The 15931-nt window shown below is 57.4% G+C and overlaps 1 protein-coding gene across 3 annotated transcripts; it reads left to right on the top strand.

The window, feature by feature from the left end:
• Positions 1-1787: 1787 nt before the first annotated feature.
• On the top strand, positions 1788-10397 carry TMEM235 (transmembrane protein 235). 3 transcript variants are annotated; one of them, XM_063706053.1, is made up of 7 exons: positions 1788-2636; positions 4319-4399; positions 4486-4569; positions 5019-5156; positions 6815-6940; positions 7282-7368; positions 9446-10397. In XM_063706053.1, the coding sequence occupies exons 1-7, from the start codon at positions 2447-2449 to the stop codon at positions 9697-9699; spliced, it is 960 nt and encodes a 319-aa protein (XP_063562123.1). In that variant the 5' UTR covers positions 1788-2446; the 3' UTR covers positions 9700-10397. The 3 variants fall into 3 exon arrangements, with proteins under 3 accessions (XP_063562123.1, XP_063562124.1, XP_063562122.1); XM_063706054.1 differs by lacking the exon at positions 7282-7368 and having other exon boundaries at positions 6866-6940; XM_063706052.1 differs by lacking the exons at positions 4486-4569; positions 6815-6940; positions 7282-7368.
• Positions 10398-15931: the final 5534 nt, after the last annotated feature.

Genomic DNA, 15931 nt, shown 5'->3' with positions numbered 1-15931 from the left:
GAGATGGAGTCTTGCTCTGTTGCCCAGGCTGGAGTGCAGTGGTGTGATCTCAGCTCACTGCAACCTCTGCCTCCCGGGTTCAAGTGATTCTTCTGCCTCAGGCTCCTGAGTAGCTGGGATAACAGGCATGAGCCACCACTCCCAGCTAATTTTTGTATTTTTAGTAGAGACAGGGTTTCACCATGTTGGCCAGGCTGGTCTGGAACTCCTGACCTCAAGTGATCCTCCTACCTCGGCCTCCCAAAGTGCTGAGATTACAGGCGTGAGCCACTGCACCTGGCCTTTTTTTGTTTTTTAAGACAGGGTCTCACTCTGTTGATCACAGCCACAGCTCACTGCAGCCTCAACCTCCTGCCTGGGTTCAAGCAATCCTCCCACCTTGGCCTCCCAGGTAGCTGAGACCACAGGCACAAGCCACCACATCTGGCCCTACGTAAGCTTTATGTGGGTGCAATAACAAATCTCAAACCAGCTCTCAGCTCAAGAGAAGGGGAAGCTGGGCACAGTGGCTCACGCCTATAATCCCAGCACTTTGGGAAGCCGAGGCAGGAGGATCACTTGAACCCAGGAGTTCGAGACCAGCCTGGGCAACATAGGGAGACCCCTGCCCTCCCTGTCTCTGAAAAAAAAAAAAAAAGAAAGAAAGAAAGAAAGAAAAAAAAAGGAAAGGAGAGGCTGGGCTTGGTGGCTCACGCCTGTAATCCCAGCACTTTGGGAAGCCCAGGCAGGAGGATCACTTGAACCCTGGAGTTTGAGTCCAGCCTGGGCAACATAAGGAGACCTTGTCTCTAAAAAAATAGAGTGAGAAAGAGAGAAGGGGAAGTCATCGGGAGGACACACATGGAGCACGCAGCCCAAATGGGGCTCCTCTGTTCTCCCTGCAGAGTCAGTTCGTACCTTTCACATGCACGAAGGTGTTGATCCAACCGAAGCAATATTGATTCTTGTTATATTGCTTCATTGTGGGGTCAGTGTCAGAGTACCACGAGTTTTCATCATGCTCCGTTCTTTCCCCAGCTGCAGTGTGTTTAGGGAGGGAACGAGGCCCCACCCCCTATCCCTATCGCCTCTGCCTTTATAGCGGCTGCTACTCTCTAAGCACCTGTTGAGTTCTTTCACCTTCCAGATCTAACGTGCTATCCCCACTCCTAGAGAACAGGGCTGCTGGATGCCACATGGCTCCCAGAGCGGGGCTGTGGTCAGGGAAGCCCCAGCTCCAAGGGGGCTGGAAAACCCCAGAGCTGCCCACGTGCGGCAACACAGTCTGGTGCTGCAGGTGAGGACGGCTACAAAATACCTGAGCCATTCTGTCACTCTGTCTGAACTCCATTTGAAATACTGTTTCAATAACTGCTAGGCTGGTTTTTCCTTCCTGACTATATTCCTCAAACCAACAAGAGCCTAGCAGAGGAAAGCACGGCCAAAACGCCCCAGGAAGAGAGCCTTGGCTTCACCTCCAAGGGCCACCATCCGGGAGGATGTCCTCAGACCTCTGACTCCCTCTCTGCAGGCTCTGCCCAGCCCTGTGTGGCAACCCAGAGGAAGCCTCCCCTTCGTTTGAGATTTAACCCCAGACCTTAGGCGATGGCTGCCCAGCCTGTCCCTTCCGCCTGTGTGGCTGCCCACGCGGGCGTTGCTCATGGGGCTAGTCCTGGGTGGATGGGTGGGGGCCTCTCGCCGGCTCCTCTGCCTCCCACCCCCACTGGCACCCCACGCCTGTCCTAGAAGGTTCTTTCTGCCTGTTTTCTCCGTGAATGACTGGACAGGCAGAGGCCCGCCTTGCTGGAGGGGGCATTTGTAATTATGAGTGAATCCAAAACAAGGTTTTTTCCTTCCGCAGCCCCCCCGCCCGGCTGTGGGGCCCAGCCACTGCACTTCACCGGATGCCGTCTGGTTGGTCCTCAGGACTGATACAGACCAGGACCCCAGGGCCAGCCCTTGCCAGGCTCCTATGCTTCCAGGAGCGCGGGTGGGTGGTCCTGCTGCCTGGCCGGCCATCCTCCTGGGGTCGGTCTCTGGCCGATCCTCCCTCCTCTCAAGCCCTGCACAGCCCGGCCAGGCAGGTGCATCTCGTTTGGCTGCTGAGGAGCCGGGGGTTCAGGGAAATTAAGGAACGTGCCCAGGGACCCGGGGCCAGCCCGTGGGGACGCTGGGATTGGAGCCCAAGTCCCAGGTTCGCCGCGCGGCTCTCGACTTCCTCTCCTTTCCCCCAGGGGCGAGCTCTGCGACCGCAGAGAGGTGGGGTCGATCTCCCTGCGACCCCAGGGGGCCCGCGAGGCCAGTGCGCGGGCAGGAGCGGGGACGTGCTCAGAAGAGCCGGGCGCCGCCGCGCCCGCCCGCCCCCCGGCTCCAGCGCCCCCCGTCCCCCGGCTCCCGGCTCCGCGCGCCCCCCGCCGCCCCCGGGGCCCTGCTACCCCCGACCCGTCCCCACCCGCCGGCCGCCCCCATGGCCCGGCTGGGCGCGCTGCTCCTGGCCGCCGCCCTGGGTGCGCTGCTCAGCTTCGCGCTCCTGGCCGCCGCGGTCGCCAGCGACTACTGGTACATCCTGGAGGTGGCGGACGCCGGCAATGGCAGCGCCTGGCCCGGGCGCGCAGAGCTGCTCTCCTCGCACTCGGGGCTCTGGCGCATCTGCGAAGGTAACCGGCCACCCCGCCGGCCCTCCTCCCTCCGCGACCTCGTCCCTCCGACACCCCCTTAACCCCGCCCTGCTCGTGTTGCCCCGCCAGACCCCCTCCCAGGACCCCTCTCTTGCATCCCGCTCTGCCCCAGGGTGTCTCTCAGCTTCCTTCCCATCACCCTCCGTCTCCCCCCAAAACTGACAGCCCAAGGGCTACAGGAGGGAGGGAGCCCTGTTCGGGGCCCCTCACAGCCGGAGGAGGGGGCTGTGGGGCGAGAGTGGGGGAGGGAAGCCTCGAGGTGTGTAGCTGGGGGGCCTCATCCAAGTCACCAGGGGTTGTTTTTGATCACGCTCCCCGGGGTTTGGGCCTGGCAGCCCCTTGTCCCCCTCCCTGTCAGGCACTGTCAGAGCTGTTCACCCCACACCTCCTGATGCCGCGGGGGCAGGGGTTCCAAATGTGTACAGAGGCTTCAGAGTCCGGGGAGAGAGAAGGGGATCCCAGCAGGCTGGAGGGTCCACAGGGCCCCCTCCATTCCCCCCACCTCCCTCCTCCGGAGCTGGGGCCAGCCTGGGGAGCTTCCCCTGCACAGCGCGAGGGCTGGCACGGCAGGGGTGTGTGTGTGAGTGAGCCTGTGTGTGCATCTGAATATGTGTGCATGTGCTGAACATGAACATGTGTGAGCACCTGGCTGTGTATGTAAATATGAATGTGTGAGTGTATGTAGTTGTGTGTGCATGCGAATATGAGCGTGCGTGAGCATGTCAGTGTGCATGTGTGTGCATGTGAGTGTGTGGGCATGTATATGAGTGAGTGCATGTGTGGGTGGTGCGCATGTGCTGGTGGCTTCCTCAGTGCCACTGGGGAGGAGTTAGGAGCCTGGTGTTCATCCAACAGACTGCCTAACTGTGCTCCAAAGACCTCCTGACATGCACCTGTGTGCACGTGTGCACACTCATGTGCCTACGCAGGTGGCTCTGCACGCGTGTGAGAACCAGAGAGTATGTATGCCCACATGACACGAGTCAGGAAGATTCCAGAGCCAGGCTTCCTAGGAGCCCGTTTTGTACACCCTTTTTCCTTTCAGGCAAAGCCTGAGTTCCACACACAAATGCATTACAAGGACCCCTGCCTGAGGGACTCTGAGGGGCCTCCATGGAGCGTTTGAAAGTTTAAACATTGCATCTGTGCAGGCATAACTTGCACGTGAAAATAAACAAGGTGAAGGCTGGGCCCGGTGGCTCACGCCTGTAATCCCAGCACTTTGGGAGGCCGAGGCGGGCGGATCACGAGGTCAGGAGATCGAGACCACAGTGAAACCCCGTCTCTACTAAAAATACAAAAAATTAGCCGGGCACAGTGGCGGGTGCCTGTAGTCCCAGCTACTCGGGAGGCTGAGGCCGGAGAATGGTGCGAAACCGGGAGGCGGAGCTTGCAGTGAACCGAGATCACGCCACTGCACTCCAGCCTGGGGTGACAGAGCGAGACTCCATCTCAAAAAAAAAAAAAAAAGAAAGAAAGAAAATAAACAAGGCTAAATAAAGGTCTTGGGCCTTTTCATCCCACTTGGAGTCCCAGCCCTGAGTTTCAGCAGAAGAGAAGCTGGCAGGGCCCTGTGGTGCCAGGGGGTCCCCTGGGCTCGGGTAGGCTGCTGGGTGCGCCACAGCGTCCAGGCCCCAGGCTTCGAGGCCTATGTTTCCCAGGGCAGAACGGCTGCATCCCGCTGGTCGACCCTTTCGCCAGTGAGAGCCTGGACGTCTCCACCTCGGTGCAGCACCTCATCTGTGAGTCCTGGGTTGGGGCCACCTCCCCATCCTTTCCAAATATTCAGGCAAGGCAGATCCCAGCCATCCCCATCCCCATCCCGCAGCACTGCTTCCACTGCCCCTGCGTTTCCCAGAGGACGTTTCCATGCAGACCTGTCCCAGTGCTGTGCTGCTGTCCCTAACCACAGGTGCCCGGCTCCCAGCCTGTCCTGTTTTCCCCTGTCTCAGTTTCCCTCTCAGTGGCGACGGCTCATCCCTTTGTTATTGGGGAAGCCAGGCAGCTCCCAGCTTGGCTGGATCCTGCGGGCCTTGCAGACTCCTGGCTCCCCATTTAGGACTCGATTCTTCCAGGTGGCCTGCTGTCTACCTGGCTGGCACCTTCCACCTGGCGGGTTGGGGGACATGTGAGGTCTGGGGATGGGGGCTGGGAGTGTTCTGGGGACGCCTCCCTCCCCTGGCCTTAGGAAGCCCCTGCCAGAGTCAGAGGGGGCCACTGGGAGGGTCCAGTGGTGTCCACAGAGATGGGCGTCAGCCGCTTTTCCTGAGAAGATGAAGCACCACGTCACTGTCCTCCGGCAGACAAGTGCTGAAGGGCCCACCTGGACCAGAATTCTCACCTGAGCCCCCTTTCCTGCAGTGCTGCACCGTGCAGTCATGGTGGTCCTGCCCCTGAGCCTGGTCCTTCTCGTGTGCGGCTGGATCTGCGGCCTGCTCAGCTCCCTGGCCCAGAGCGTGTCTCTGCTGCTTTTCACCGGCTGCTACTTCCTGCTGGGGAGTGAGTCTGGGGCCCTGGGGGAATGGCTCCAAAGATGGGAGCTGGGCCACAGGTCCCGGGAGTGGGGTGCTGCCTCTCCTGTTGCCCTCGTCCCCTGCTCCCTTCTGGGCGGGTGCTGAGCCTGGCGATGGAGCCATGGCAGGCAGCTCCCTGTGGTTCCAGAAGGTACCCATGTGTATTTGTTCTCACGTTGCTATAAAGAAATGCCTGAGACTGCGTAATTTATAAAGAAAAGAGGTTTAGGCCGGGCGCAGTGGCTCAAGCCTGTGATCCCAGCACTTTGGGAGGCTGAGGTGGGTGGATCATCTGAGGTCAGGAGTTCAAGACCAGCCTGACCAACATGGTGAAACCCCATCTTTACTAAAAACACAAAAATTAGCTGGGCTTATAAAGAAAAGAGGTTTAATTGGCTCATGGTTCTGCATGCTGTAGAGGAAGCATGATGCTTGGCTTCTGGGGAGGCCTCAGGAAAATGACAATCACGGGCGGAAGGCCGAGGCAGGGATCCAGCATTTCACATGGCTGGGACAGGAGGAAGAGAGTAGGGAGGTGTTACACACTTTTTTTTTTTTTTTTTTTTGAGATGGAGTTTTGCTCTTGTTGCCCAGGCTGGAGTGCAATCTCATGATCTCGACTCACTGCAACCTCTGCATCCTGGGTTCAAGCAATTCTCCTGCCTCAGCCTCCTGAGTAGCTGGGATTACAGGCATGCGCCACCACACCCAGCTAATTTTGTATTTTTGGTAGAGACGGGGTCTCTCCGTGCTGGTGAGGCTGGTCTTGAACTCCTGACCTCAGGTAATCCACCTGCCTCAGCCTCCCTAAGTGCTGGGATTATAGGTGTGAGGCACCATGCCCAGCTGGGTGCTACATACTTTTTTTTTTTTTGAGACGGAGTCTCGCTCTGTCTCCTAGGCTGGAGTGCAGTGGCGCAATCTTCGCTCACTGCAAGCTCTGCCTCCCAGGTTCACGCCATTCTCCTGCCTCAGCCTCCGGAGTAGCTGGGACTACAGGCACCTGCCACCACGCCCGGCTAATTTTTTTGTATTTTTAGTAGAGACAGGGTTTCACCATGTTAGCCAGTATGGTCTCAATCTTCTGACCTTGTGATCCTCCTGCCTCGGCCTCCCAAAGTGCTGTGATTACAGGCATGAGCCACCATGCCCGGCCCTGGGTGCTACATACTTTGAAACAACCAGATCTCAGAACTCACTCACTATCCAGAGAACAGCACCAAGGGAAATGGTGCTAACCCATTCATGAGAAGCCACTGCCATGATCCAGTCATCTCCCACCAGGCGCCCCCTCCAACACTGGGGATTATCATTCCACATGCGATTCGGGCCGGGACACCAAACCCTAGCACCGTGATAGGAGCAGGGCTTCTGGTTGTGGGTCAGCGCCTGGGACAGGGAGGAGCACCAGGGTCCAAGCTTCTTGGTGTGGGGGGCATGAGGGCCTCCAGGGCAACCCCAGGACCTGCTCTACTGGGTCAGATCATGCGGTGGGGGCCTGGGGCCAGCCCCTCACCACACCCTTCTCCTTCCCATACTGTCCTGGTGGGAGGAGCAAGGGCTCCGGGGTTTGGCACAGATGAGGCAGGGCCAGGCATGAAGGCAGGTGAGACGGGGCACCAGAGGCCTCAGCTCTGACCCCAGCACAGGCTGAGACTGTAACCGGTAACCACCCATCCACTAATGCGGCTCCAGCTCCGACTACATGCCGAGTGCTGGCCAAGTGCTCCTCCGAAGGCTCCTCCGAGGGCCCCCCAGTCCCAGCTGCAGGTGAGAAATCTGAGGCCTGGAGAGGGCCGAGGGCCTGGGCTCCCCTTCACCCCCGCTGGTGCTGTCTCCTCAGTTTCCACCGACTGCCCAGCACTGGCTGTTGCGGAAGGTGGACTGGGGGCTCCTGACAGTCTGTCCTCAGCCACCCCTGTCAATCAAGGCTAGTCCCGAGCCAGGCCCTGATGTCTCAGGCCAGCTCCACTGTCAAGGCTGTGGCCACAAGGAGCAGACCATCCAGGGCTGGGGGCACCCTCCCTGTTTCTCTGGGAGGCCTCTGTCACTGAGGAGGCCCGACTGGGTGCAGAGATTGGGGAAACCAGCAGCCTTGGTATTGGTCACAGGCCACATGAGAACAGCAGTGAAGTCAAGGTCTCCTCTAGACAATGAAATCAGGAAGAATCCAAATTACCTGACCCTGCAGCCCATCTGTGAGTGTTCAAAATCCAATTAAGAGGACCTTCGGGAGCCAGCGACTGGAGTGTAATTGGGTTGGGATTGTAACCAGAAGAACTTACAGGGACACGGACCCTCTGCATTGTGCCTGGGAGCGAAGGCACCGGCTAGGGGGCGGAGGGGCCGGAGGTAGCTGGTGGATGGGTGGGGGTTCCACTGCGACTCCAGCCTCCCCAGGCAGAGGGGGCCTCCATCCTAGTATGAGGGTCAGCTGTGGGCCGAAGCACAGAGGGCTCTCAGGATGTCACACCAAAGGCACCTGCCCAGGGTCAGCTCAGCCCTCACCCCTCACTAGCACTGCAAGGAGGGGGAGGGAGATGGAGGGCCCCAGATCGATTGGGTGCCCTTCCCTGAGACAGGATCTTGGGGGGCCTGGGGGACCGACAGGGCCCACGGTGACAGAGTCCTTTAGAGTTTCCCAGCTTGAGGTTGCAGGTGCCAGCCGCAGAGACCTCCTTTAGGAGGTCTGCCAGGAGCTGAGCCTGGGCCCCATCACCAGGGAGTTGGGAGGTACTTCAGGTCCCAGTTTGGGAGCTTACTATTCACCTTCATTTTGGGAGAAAGGCCGTGTCCTCGGCCAGGCTACAGGAGGCAGCTGGTGTTTGGAGAGGGCTCAGCTGGTGGGGCGGCCTGCCAGGAAGTGGGGCCTTGGGCTGCAGCTGCAGCCAGTGCTACAGGCAGAGACAGGCATAGACAGGGACCTCCTGCCGCACAGTCAGCCCCTGCTGCTGGGGGCTGACCCCCACCCCTGCTTCTCCCAGGGCCCGCTTCATTCAATTTGGCTTCACATTCTTCCCCAAAATAAATCCATAATTTCTGTTGCTACGCTGCCCAGCCGGGCAGGCATCCATGTGTCCTCCCTTCCTCGGCCTCCCCATGCCTTCTTCTCCCCACTCTCTGTCCCACTCTTCTTCCCAAGTTTGGTTCCCAGGAGGAATCACAGAAGACCAGGCTGTGTTGTGCCCCTTCACTGGGCACCAGTGAGATCCAGACCTGGCCCTGAATGTCACCTTGGGTCAGTTGCCTTCTTTTGGCTGGGCAGTGCCCAGAGGGGACCCTGTGCACCCAAGAAGTGCCTGTGGGGAAATCAGGGCCACCTGCCCCCCTGGCTAACATTCCCTACAGTTGGCGCCAAGGACAGGCTTTCTCATCAGCCTGAAGCTGTGGGAAGGGGGTGGCACTCTGGGCTGGTTCCTCCAAGCTCAGTGGACAGGAAAATGCCCTGGAGGTATGAGCCGAGTCCCCTACCCAGCTCGTTGCTGGACCCTGAACTGCCGGATGAAGCCTGGTGCCCGCCACCCTGTGCAAAGCCCGGCTTCATTCCTTTGACAACAGCTTTGACCATGTGGAGAGTGGGAGGGAGGAGGGAGGAGAGAGGAGGGCCCAGGGCAGGCATCCTCCCCTGGGGAAGGGCCTGAAACTCAGAGCTGGGAGGACAGGGGGGCTCTGGAAGGGGAGTCAGAGGGAGGGGGACATTGGCCCCGGAGGTAGGGAGGGCAAAGGTGTGAAGAAGAGGAGGCGGCGGTGCAGGGCAGGGACTCACTCTGATCAGAGCACTGGGCAACCCTGCTGCCAGCAGAGGCCATGGCTTTGTGTGTGTGTGTGTGTGTGTGTGTGAGAGAATGTGTGCAAATGTGTTCATGTAGGTGTGCATGTGTGTGCTGGGGGCCATGGAGGGTACAGGGTGTGTGGGGGGCAGTTATGTGAGTGGGAACCATGTTGAGGGGCAGGTGGCACTGTTTGCAGGAGGCTTTATGGGATGAGGTCTCTGAGGTTTGAGGACTGAATTGGAGCCTCTTAAAGCTCCACTCCACCAAATGCAGTTGATTACCTTTAGCCCTGTCCGACCCCAGCCAGGAGGTGGTGTCTGGGAGAGGCAGCCAGGTTGACAGCCAGGCAGGGCTAACCAGGACAGGAAGGGCGGTGTGCTGCCTGCAGCTCTGCCTGAATGCCAGCGGGGTCGGGGATGCTGAGTCCATGTCTGCAGGACCACCTGGGCCTGGGCCCGCCAGAGCAGACACCAAGCAGCTGTCCTCCCCATCTCTCCCCCAGGTGTCCTGACACTGGCGGGGGTCAGCATCTACATCAGCTACTCGCACCTGGCCTTTGCGGAGACGGCGTGGCAGTATGGCCCGCAGCACATGCAGGGCGTCCGCGTCAGCTTCGGCTGGTCCATGGCCCTGGCCTGGGGCTCCTGTGCCTTGGAGGCATTCAGCGGAACCCTCCTGCTCTCAGCTGCCCAGACCCTCAGCCTGAGCCCCCCACTCTGTGGTCATCTGAGTCCCCAGCAGGTGGGAGGGAGGTAAGAGGGGGCTGGGTTTCCCTTTGCACCTCCCGGGATTGGGCGGTCAGGGCCAGGGCCCCTTGAGAGTCTGGGAATCCCTTCTCTGGGCCTGGCTGGGGTCCTGGCCAGGAAGGGGCTGGGGGTGACAAGGGGTGGAGGGCAGAGCCAAGAATCCAGCTCCTCATGTTTCTCCGTAGATATCTGGGGAGGCTCCCCTGCCCCGGCAGGCTTGTTAGGGACTAAGTGGTTCAACCGCCTCTTAGAGATGAGAACAGCCAGTCCAGAAAGAGGAAGTAAGTGGCCCAGGTGACACAGGCTGAGTGGCAGAGTTGGGTGGGGGCACCTCTCAAGGGTGTGGCCTGAACTCGCCCCTCCCCCAGCAGGCTAGTGAGCCACTGCTGCCCCCATTCCTAAGGACCTGGGAGAAAAGTAGGTGCCTGTTAAATGCCGCAGGGCTGGGCTCCATGCTCCTCTCCAGTCCCGCAATGGCCCTACTCAATGACTACCCTTTATCCATTTTACAGAGGGGGAGACTGAGGCCCAGAGCGGTAGAGGGACCCACCCAGATCGCCTGGCGCCAGAGAGGTGCCGTCTCAGGCCAAGGCCTCCCTGGCCTCTGTTCTGTCCACTCTCCCCGAAGGGCAGGCTTGGTGGAGAAGAGGCTGATGAGAGGGCCCGAGAGCCCCCTCCGATTTGCAGGGGTGAGAGGCGAGGAGCTGAGCGATCCAGATGTACCCCTCCGCCCCCTCCCTTGTTCTCAAGCCTGCTAGGTACTTTTCACTGAGAGCTTCCGGGAAGAGCAGGCGCCCAGATCTCTGTCCTTGTCCTGGCACAGGCTGCTGCTGCTTCCGGCCCCCGACCCTTCCTCTCTGCAGCAACCCGGGGGAGGTATGCCACTGTGAGTGCCCTAGTGGGCACACTGAGCTGGCAGAGATGGAAGTCCCAGAAGGGTGGGGTGGGGGTGTCATGCCATGGTGGAGGAGTTTGGGGCCACTCCTTGCCTGCCTCAAAGGGGGCCTGGCTGAGGGGGCTTCTTGACCACAGGGGCCAGGGCTGCCTAAGGTGGCGCAGGGCTGGGCCTGGAGTTTGGGATGCGGGCTTGTTAAACAAAGGGCAGAACCCCAGGTTGGGAGGGGCTCAGCTTGCAGGCCCAGGCCCGCAGGCCCACTGCTGGTCCCAGGGAGAGACAGGTGAGAAGAGGGATGGCCAGCACACACTTGAGTCCCCTTGGGCCACAAAGGCTGGGGCACGCCCACCGTTATGCAGATGGACAGTTGAGGCGGCTGCAGGAGAAGGGTTCCCAGGGCCTGTACAACACGTGGAAGCACTAAACGGCCCCGTTTGGGGTTTGGGGGCCCTTCCCGAGTCTTGAGAGGTCTTGAGAGGTGTGCTGGGGAAGGTGGCAGCCTCTCGTAGCTTGATCTTCCTCCACCCTGCCCCACCCCTAGGTCTCTTTATTGATTCAAAGGTTAAGGAGGCTCCTGGGGGCTTGAGGGGGTGGCACAGTTTTGGTGGGGCCCAGTGAGGACAAATCTGGGGGTGAGCAGGGCCTCCTCTTCCTCCTGGTGTTTGAACGTTTACCATTCCATGTGGGACCATTGTGCCAATTTATCCTTACGTAAATCACTTGTGCTGTGTGCAGTATAAGCCTTTTATTTTTCTTAGAACTTTTCAAAATAGGTAACACATGCCCGTCTATCATAAACAGTACAAAGGTGAGCAAACACTGTCACCAGCTGTGCGCGTGTCTGTCTGTCCATCCAGAGGTGTTCTGAGAGCGTGTGGGCACGTGTGTGTGTCCACTGTGAAGTCATCTGCAGACATACAAGCCTACTTCTTATTCCCAGATCAGCACAGGGAGTGGGGAGGGGGGCCTGTGTCTCCGTGTTGGAAACGGGGGCTGGCTTCGTGGGCATGTCCTCTCAGCTTGGGAGGAAAGGTGTGGCGGACTCTTCCTCTCCTCCTCCTGGCCCCCAACTTCTGCTGAGGAGGCTTCTCCTGGGGGTTTGCTGGGAAGCCAGGGGTGTGAGCCTAACTTCAGGCCTCTCAGGGCAGATGTGCTTGGGCTCTGGGAATAGGACACTGGGGAAGACACACCGGGGAGGGGCTGCTGGGACCACCAGAGTTCCCGGAGAGTGTGTGTGGTGAGGAGGGTGTGCTGCTTGACCCTTCACTTCCAGAACAGAGCTGCCCACCTTGCCTCCACGTGTTCTGGGGCGTGTGGAACTTAGCCAGGCCAGGTAACTTCTTCACTCTCTCATTGGCCAGCCACATCCCTCACCCTCTGATTGGCAGACCCTCACCCTCTGGTTGGTTAGTGGACTCCCTCACGCTCTGATTGGCTAGTCAACTCCTTCACTCTGGCCAGCCACATCCCTCACCCTCTGATTGGCTAGTTGACTCCACTCTGGCCAGTTGATGCCCCACACTCTCTGATTGGCCAGTGAGTGTTCCTCACCCTCTGAATGCCCAGTTAACTCCCTCACTCTCTGGCTAGTCTCCACAGTGATTGGCCCAAGGGTTCTGTCTGTGTTCATGGTTCTCTGAGTGTCAGGCTTTGCAGCTGTGATTAAGAGGCGGATGAGTGCCTCCCAGGGAAGAGAGAGTGCATGGTTCAAGGTCACCCAGAATAGACAACATGACATCAGGCTCAAATGGTGCTGCGTCGTTTACAGCAAGAGGAGAGAGCCTGTGCACCAAATCCGCTTGCAATGGTGGTTCCCACGGTGGGATCCACTGGCCCACGTGGGCCTCTTTCTTCAATTTTTTCTTAGACCTTTTCAAAATAGGTAACACATGCCCTTGTGTCACAAATACCACAAAGGCGAGTAAACACTGTCACCAGCTGTGCGCACGTCTGTCCATCCAGAGGTGTTCTGTGCGTGTGTGTGAGCAAGCGTGTGCGCATGCCAGAAACCAGCCCTGACTCAGAGGCCCTTCCCCCAGCATCGAAGGCACTTGCTTCTCTCGCCACAGCAAAGCCCTTTCTCCAGGGATGGCCCAGCTCCGCCAGGTCCTGGGCCCACTGGCATCCCACTCTGGCATGTTTATCTGCACCACCTGGTAGGTGCCCCTGCCAGGGGCCTGACCTCTGTGAGGACAGGGGCCTCTCATCAGCTCAGGCCCTATGCCCAACCGGCATTTATAAATGCAGTAGGCAGCCCGCAACAGAGCCCCCATCTGTCCTCATCTCCTGGTGCTCACCCCTCTGTAGGCCTTACCACACTGAGTCAGCGCTGACTTGGCTGTCAAGTAGGAAGGACCAGCTTGTGAGGGGGTCATAAAAAGGCAGCTTCTGCCTCAGTCTCAGACTGCTCACCCTAGGGGAAGCAAGTCATCAGACTGTGAAGACACTCAGGAAGCCCTGAGGAGATGCTCACATGGACAGGACTGAGGCCTCCGCCAACAGCAGCAGCAGCGTGTCAGCTGTGTGAGCACACCACCTGCGAGAGGATTATTCAGATAATGCAGTTCTCACTGATGTCTTGACTGCAACCTCGTGAGAAACTCCAAACCAGAACTTTCCAGCTGTAAGCCACTCCCAAATTCCACCTCTCCTCCCCTTTTTTTTTTTTTGAGACAGGGTCTCACTCTGTCACCTAGGCTGGAGAGCAGTGGCTCAGTCTCGGCTCACTGAGGCATGGCCCTTCTGGGCTCAAGTGATCCTCCCACCTCAGCCTCTCAAGTAGCTGGGACCACAGGTGTGAGTCACCAGGCTTGGTTACTTTTTTTGTTTGTTTGGTTTTGGTTTTTTTTTGAGACAGAGTTTTTGCTCTGTCGCCCAGTCTGGAGTGCAGTGGTGCCATCTTGGCTCACTGCAAACTCTGCCTCCCGAGTTCAAGCGATTCTCCTGCCTCAGCCTCCCAAGTAGCTGGGATTACAGGTGTGTGCTACCGTGCCTGGCTGATTTTTGTATTTTCAGTAGAGATGGGGTTTTACCATGTTGGCCAGGCTGATCTCCAACTCCTGACCTCAGGCGATACCCCAAGCCTCGGCCTCCTAAAGTGCTAGGATTACAGACGTGAGCCACCACACCTGGCCACCTGGCTACTTTTTGTGTTTGTAGAGACGGAGTTTCACCATGTTGGCCAGGCTGGTCTCAAACTTATGGGCTCAAGCAGTCCACCTGCCCCGGCGTTCCAAAGTGCTGGGATTGACTACAGGTGTGCGTGAGCCACCACACCCGGCTCACTCTCCAATTCCTAACCCACAGTGCTATGGGAAATAATGATTGTTGCTTTAAGGCACTATGTTTTGGGGTCATTTGTTATGCAGCAATGGATAACCAATATAATGCACTTTTGCTGGTGCTTGCCCCAGACAGGGCAGTAAGGGAGACACGGAATTACAGGCGCTTAGAGTTACTGGCTTCCTTCTTTTTTTTTTTTTTTTTTTCCTTTGAGACGGAGTCTTGCTCTTGTCGCCCAGGCTGGAGTGCAATGGCGTGATCTCGGCTCACCGCAACCTCCGCCTCCCGGGTTCAAGCGATTCTCCTGCCTCAGCCTCCTGAGTAGCTGGGATTACAGGCACCTGCCACCATGCCCTGCTGATTTTTGTGCTTTTAGTACAGACGGGGGTTTCTCCATGTTGGCCAGGCTGGTCTCGAACTCCTGACCTCAGGTGATCCACCTGCCTCGGCCTCCCAAAATGCTGGGATTACAGGCATGCGAGTTGCTGGCTTTCTTTGATTCTCTGAGTTACCACCTTCTCAAGCACAGGAGAGCAGTTCTGGGGCCCTGGGAACTCCTGTATACTGGATCTTCCACAGTATGGATCTGGATTCTTCTAAGAGATGGAGGGACAGAGGGAAACTCCCCTTTGCCTGCCACGTGGACTCTTCTCCCCTTACACTCACTGCAGTCCAAGATTTCCACCGTCCCCTCCCTCCCTCCATCCCTCCCTTCCTTCCTTCCTTTTCTTTCTTTCATTTCTTTCTTGAGACAGAGTTTCGCTCTGTTCTCTGGTGCCCAGGCTGGAGTGCAATGGCATGATCTCAGCTCACCGCAACCTCTGCCTCCCAGGTTCAAGTGATTCTCCTGCCTCAGCCTCCCAAGTAGCTGGGATTACAGGCACACGCCATCATGCCTGGCTAATTTTGCATTTTTAGTAGAGACAGGGTTTCTCTATGTTGGTCAGGCTGTTCTTGAACTCCTGACCTCAGGTGATCTGCCCTCCTCGGCCTCCCAAAGTGCTGGGATTACAGGCATGAGCCACCGTGCCCAGCCATTATCACAAGTTATTTATACTTCCTTTCTCTTGTTCTTGATCAGTCTCATTAGAGGTTTATCAATTTTATTACTCTTTTCAAAGAACCATCTTTTGTTTATCTGGATATTTTCTCTTGATTTATCTCCCTCTTCACTAATTCTCTCTCCAGCTGTGTCTCATCTACTATTCAACCTATCTACTGAGTTCTTAAATTATCGTATTTTTCAGTTCTAGAATTTCCATGTGGCCTTCTTATAGTTTCAAGATCCCTGCCAAATTTTTTTTATCTTGCCTTATAATTCCTTGAATATTTTATTTTTTATTTTTTTGAGATGGGGTCTCTCTGTGTCACCCAGGCTGGAATGCAGTGGCACAATCTTAGCTCACTGCAACCTCCACCTCCTGGGAGGCTCAAGCAATCCTCCCACCTCAGTCTCCCATGTAGCTGAGTCTACAGGTGCCACATCTGGCTAATTTTTGTACTTTTAAGTAGAAACAGGGTTTTGCCATGTTGCCCAGGCTGGTTTTAAACTCCTGGGTTCAAGCAATCTGCCTGCCTCGGACTCCCAAAATGCTGGGATTACAAGCATGAGCCACCACACCCAGCCTAGAATATTTAATTTAATTAATTAATTAATTTATTTATTTTGAGACGGAGTCTCACCGTCACCCAGGCTGGAGTGCAGTGGCGCAATCTTGGCTAACTGCAACCTCTGCCTCCCGGGTTCAAGCGATTCTCCTGCCTCAGCCTCCAGAGTAGCTGGGATTACAGGTGTGTGCCACCATGCCCAGCTAATTTTTGTATTTTTAGTAGAGATGGAGTTTCACCATGTTCGCTAGGCTGGTCTCGAACTCCTGATCTCAAGTGATCCACCCACCTCGGCCTCCCAAAGTGCTGGGATTGTAGGCATGAGCCACCACACTCAAGCTATTTATTTATTTTTTTAGAGATGGGTCTCGCTCTGTCACCCAGGTTAGAGTGCAGTGGCATGATCATGGTTCACTGCAGCCTTGAACTCCTGGGCTCAAGTGATCCTCCCACCTCA

Source organism: Gorilla gorilla, chromosome 4 (assembly GCF_029281585.2).
Source record: "Gorilla gorilla gorilla isolate KB3781 chromosome 4, NHGRI_mGorGor1-v2.1_pri, whole genome shotgun sequence".
Lineage (NCBI taxonomy): Eukaryota > Metazoa > Chordata > Mammalia > Primates > Hominidae > Gorilla > Gorilla gorilla.
Note: the sequence above shows the minus strand (reverse complement) of the source record. Positions and strands in the feature narration are given on the sequence as shown.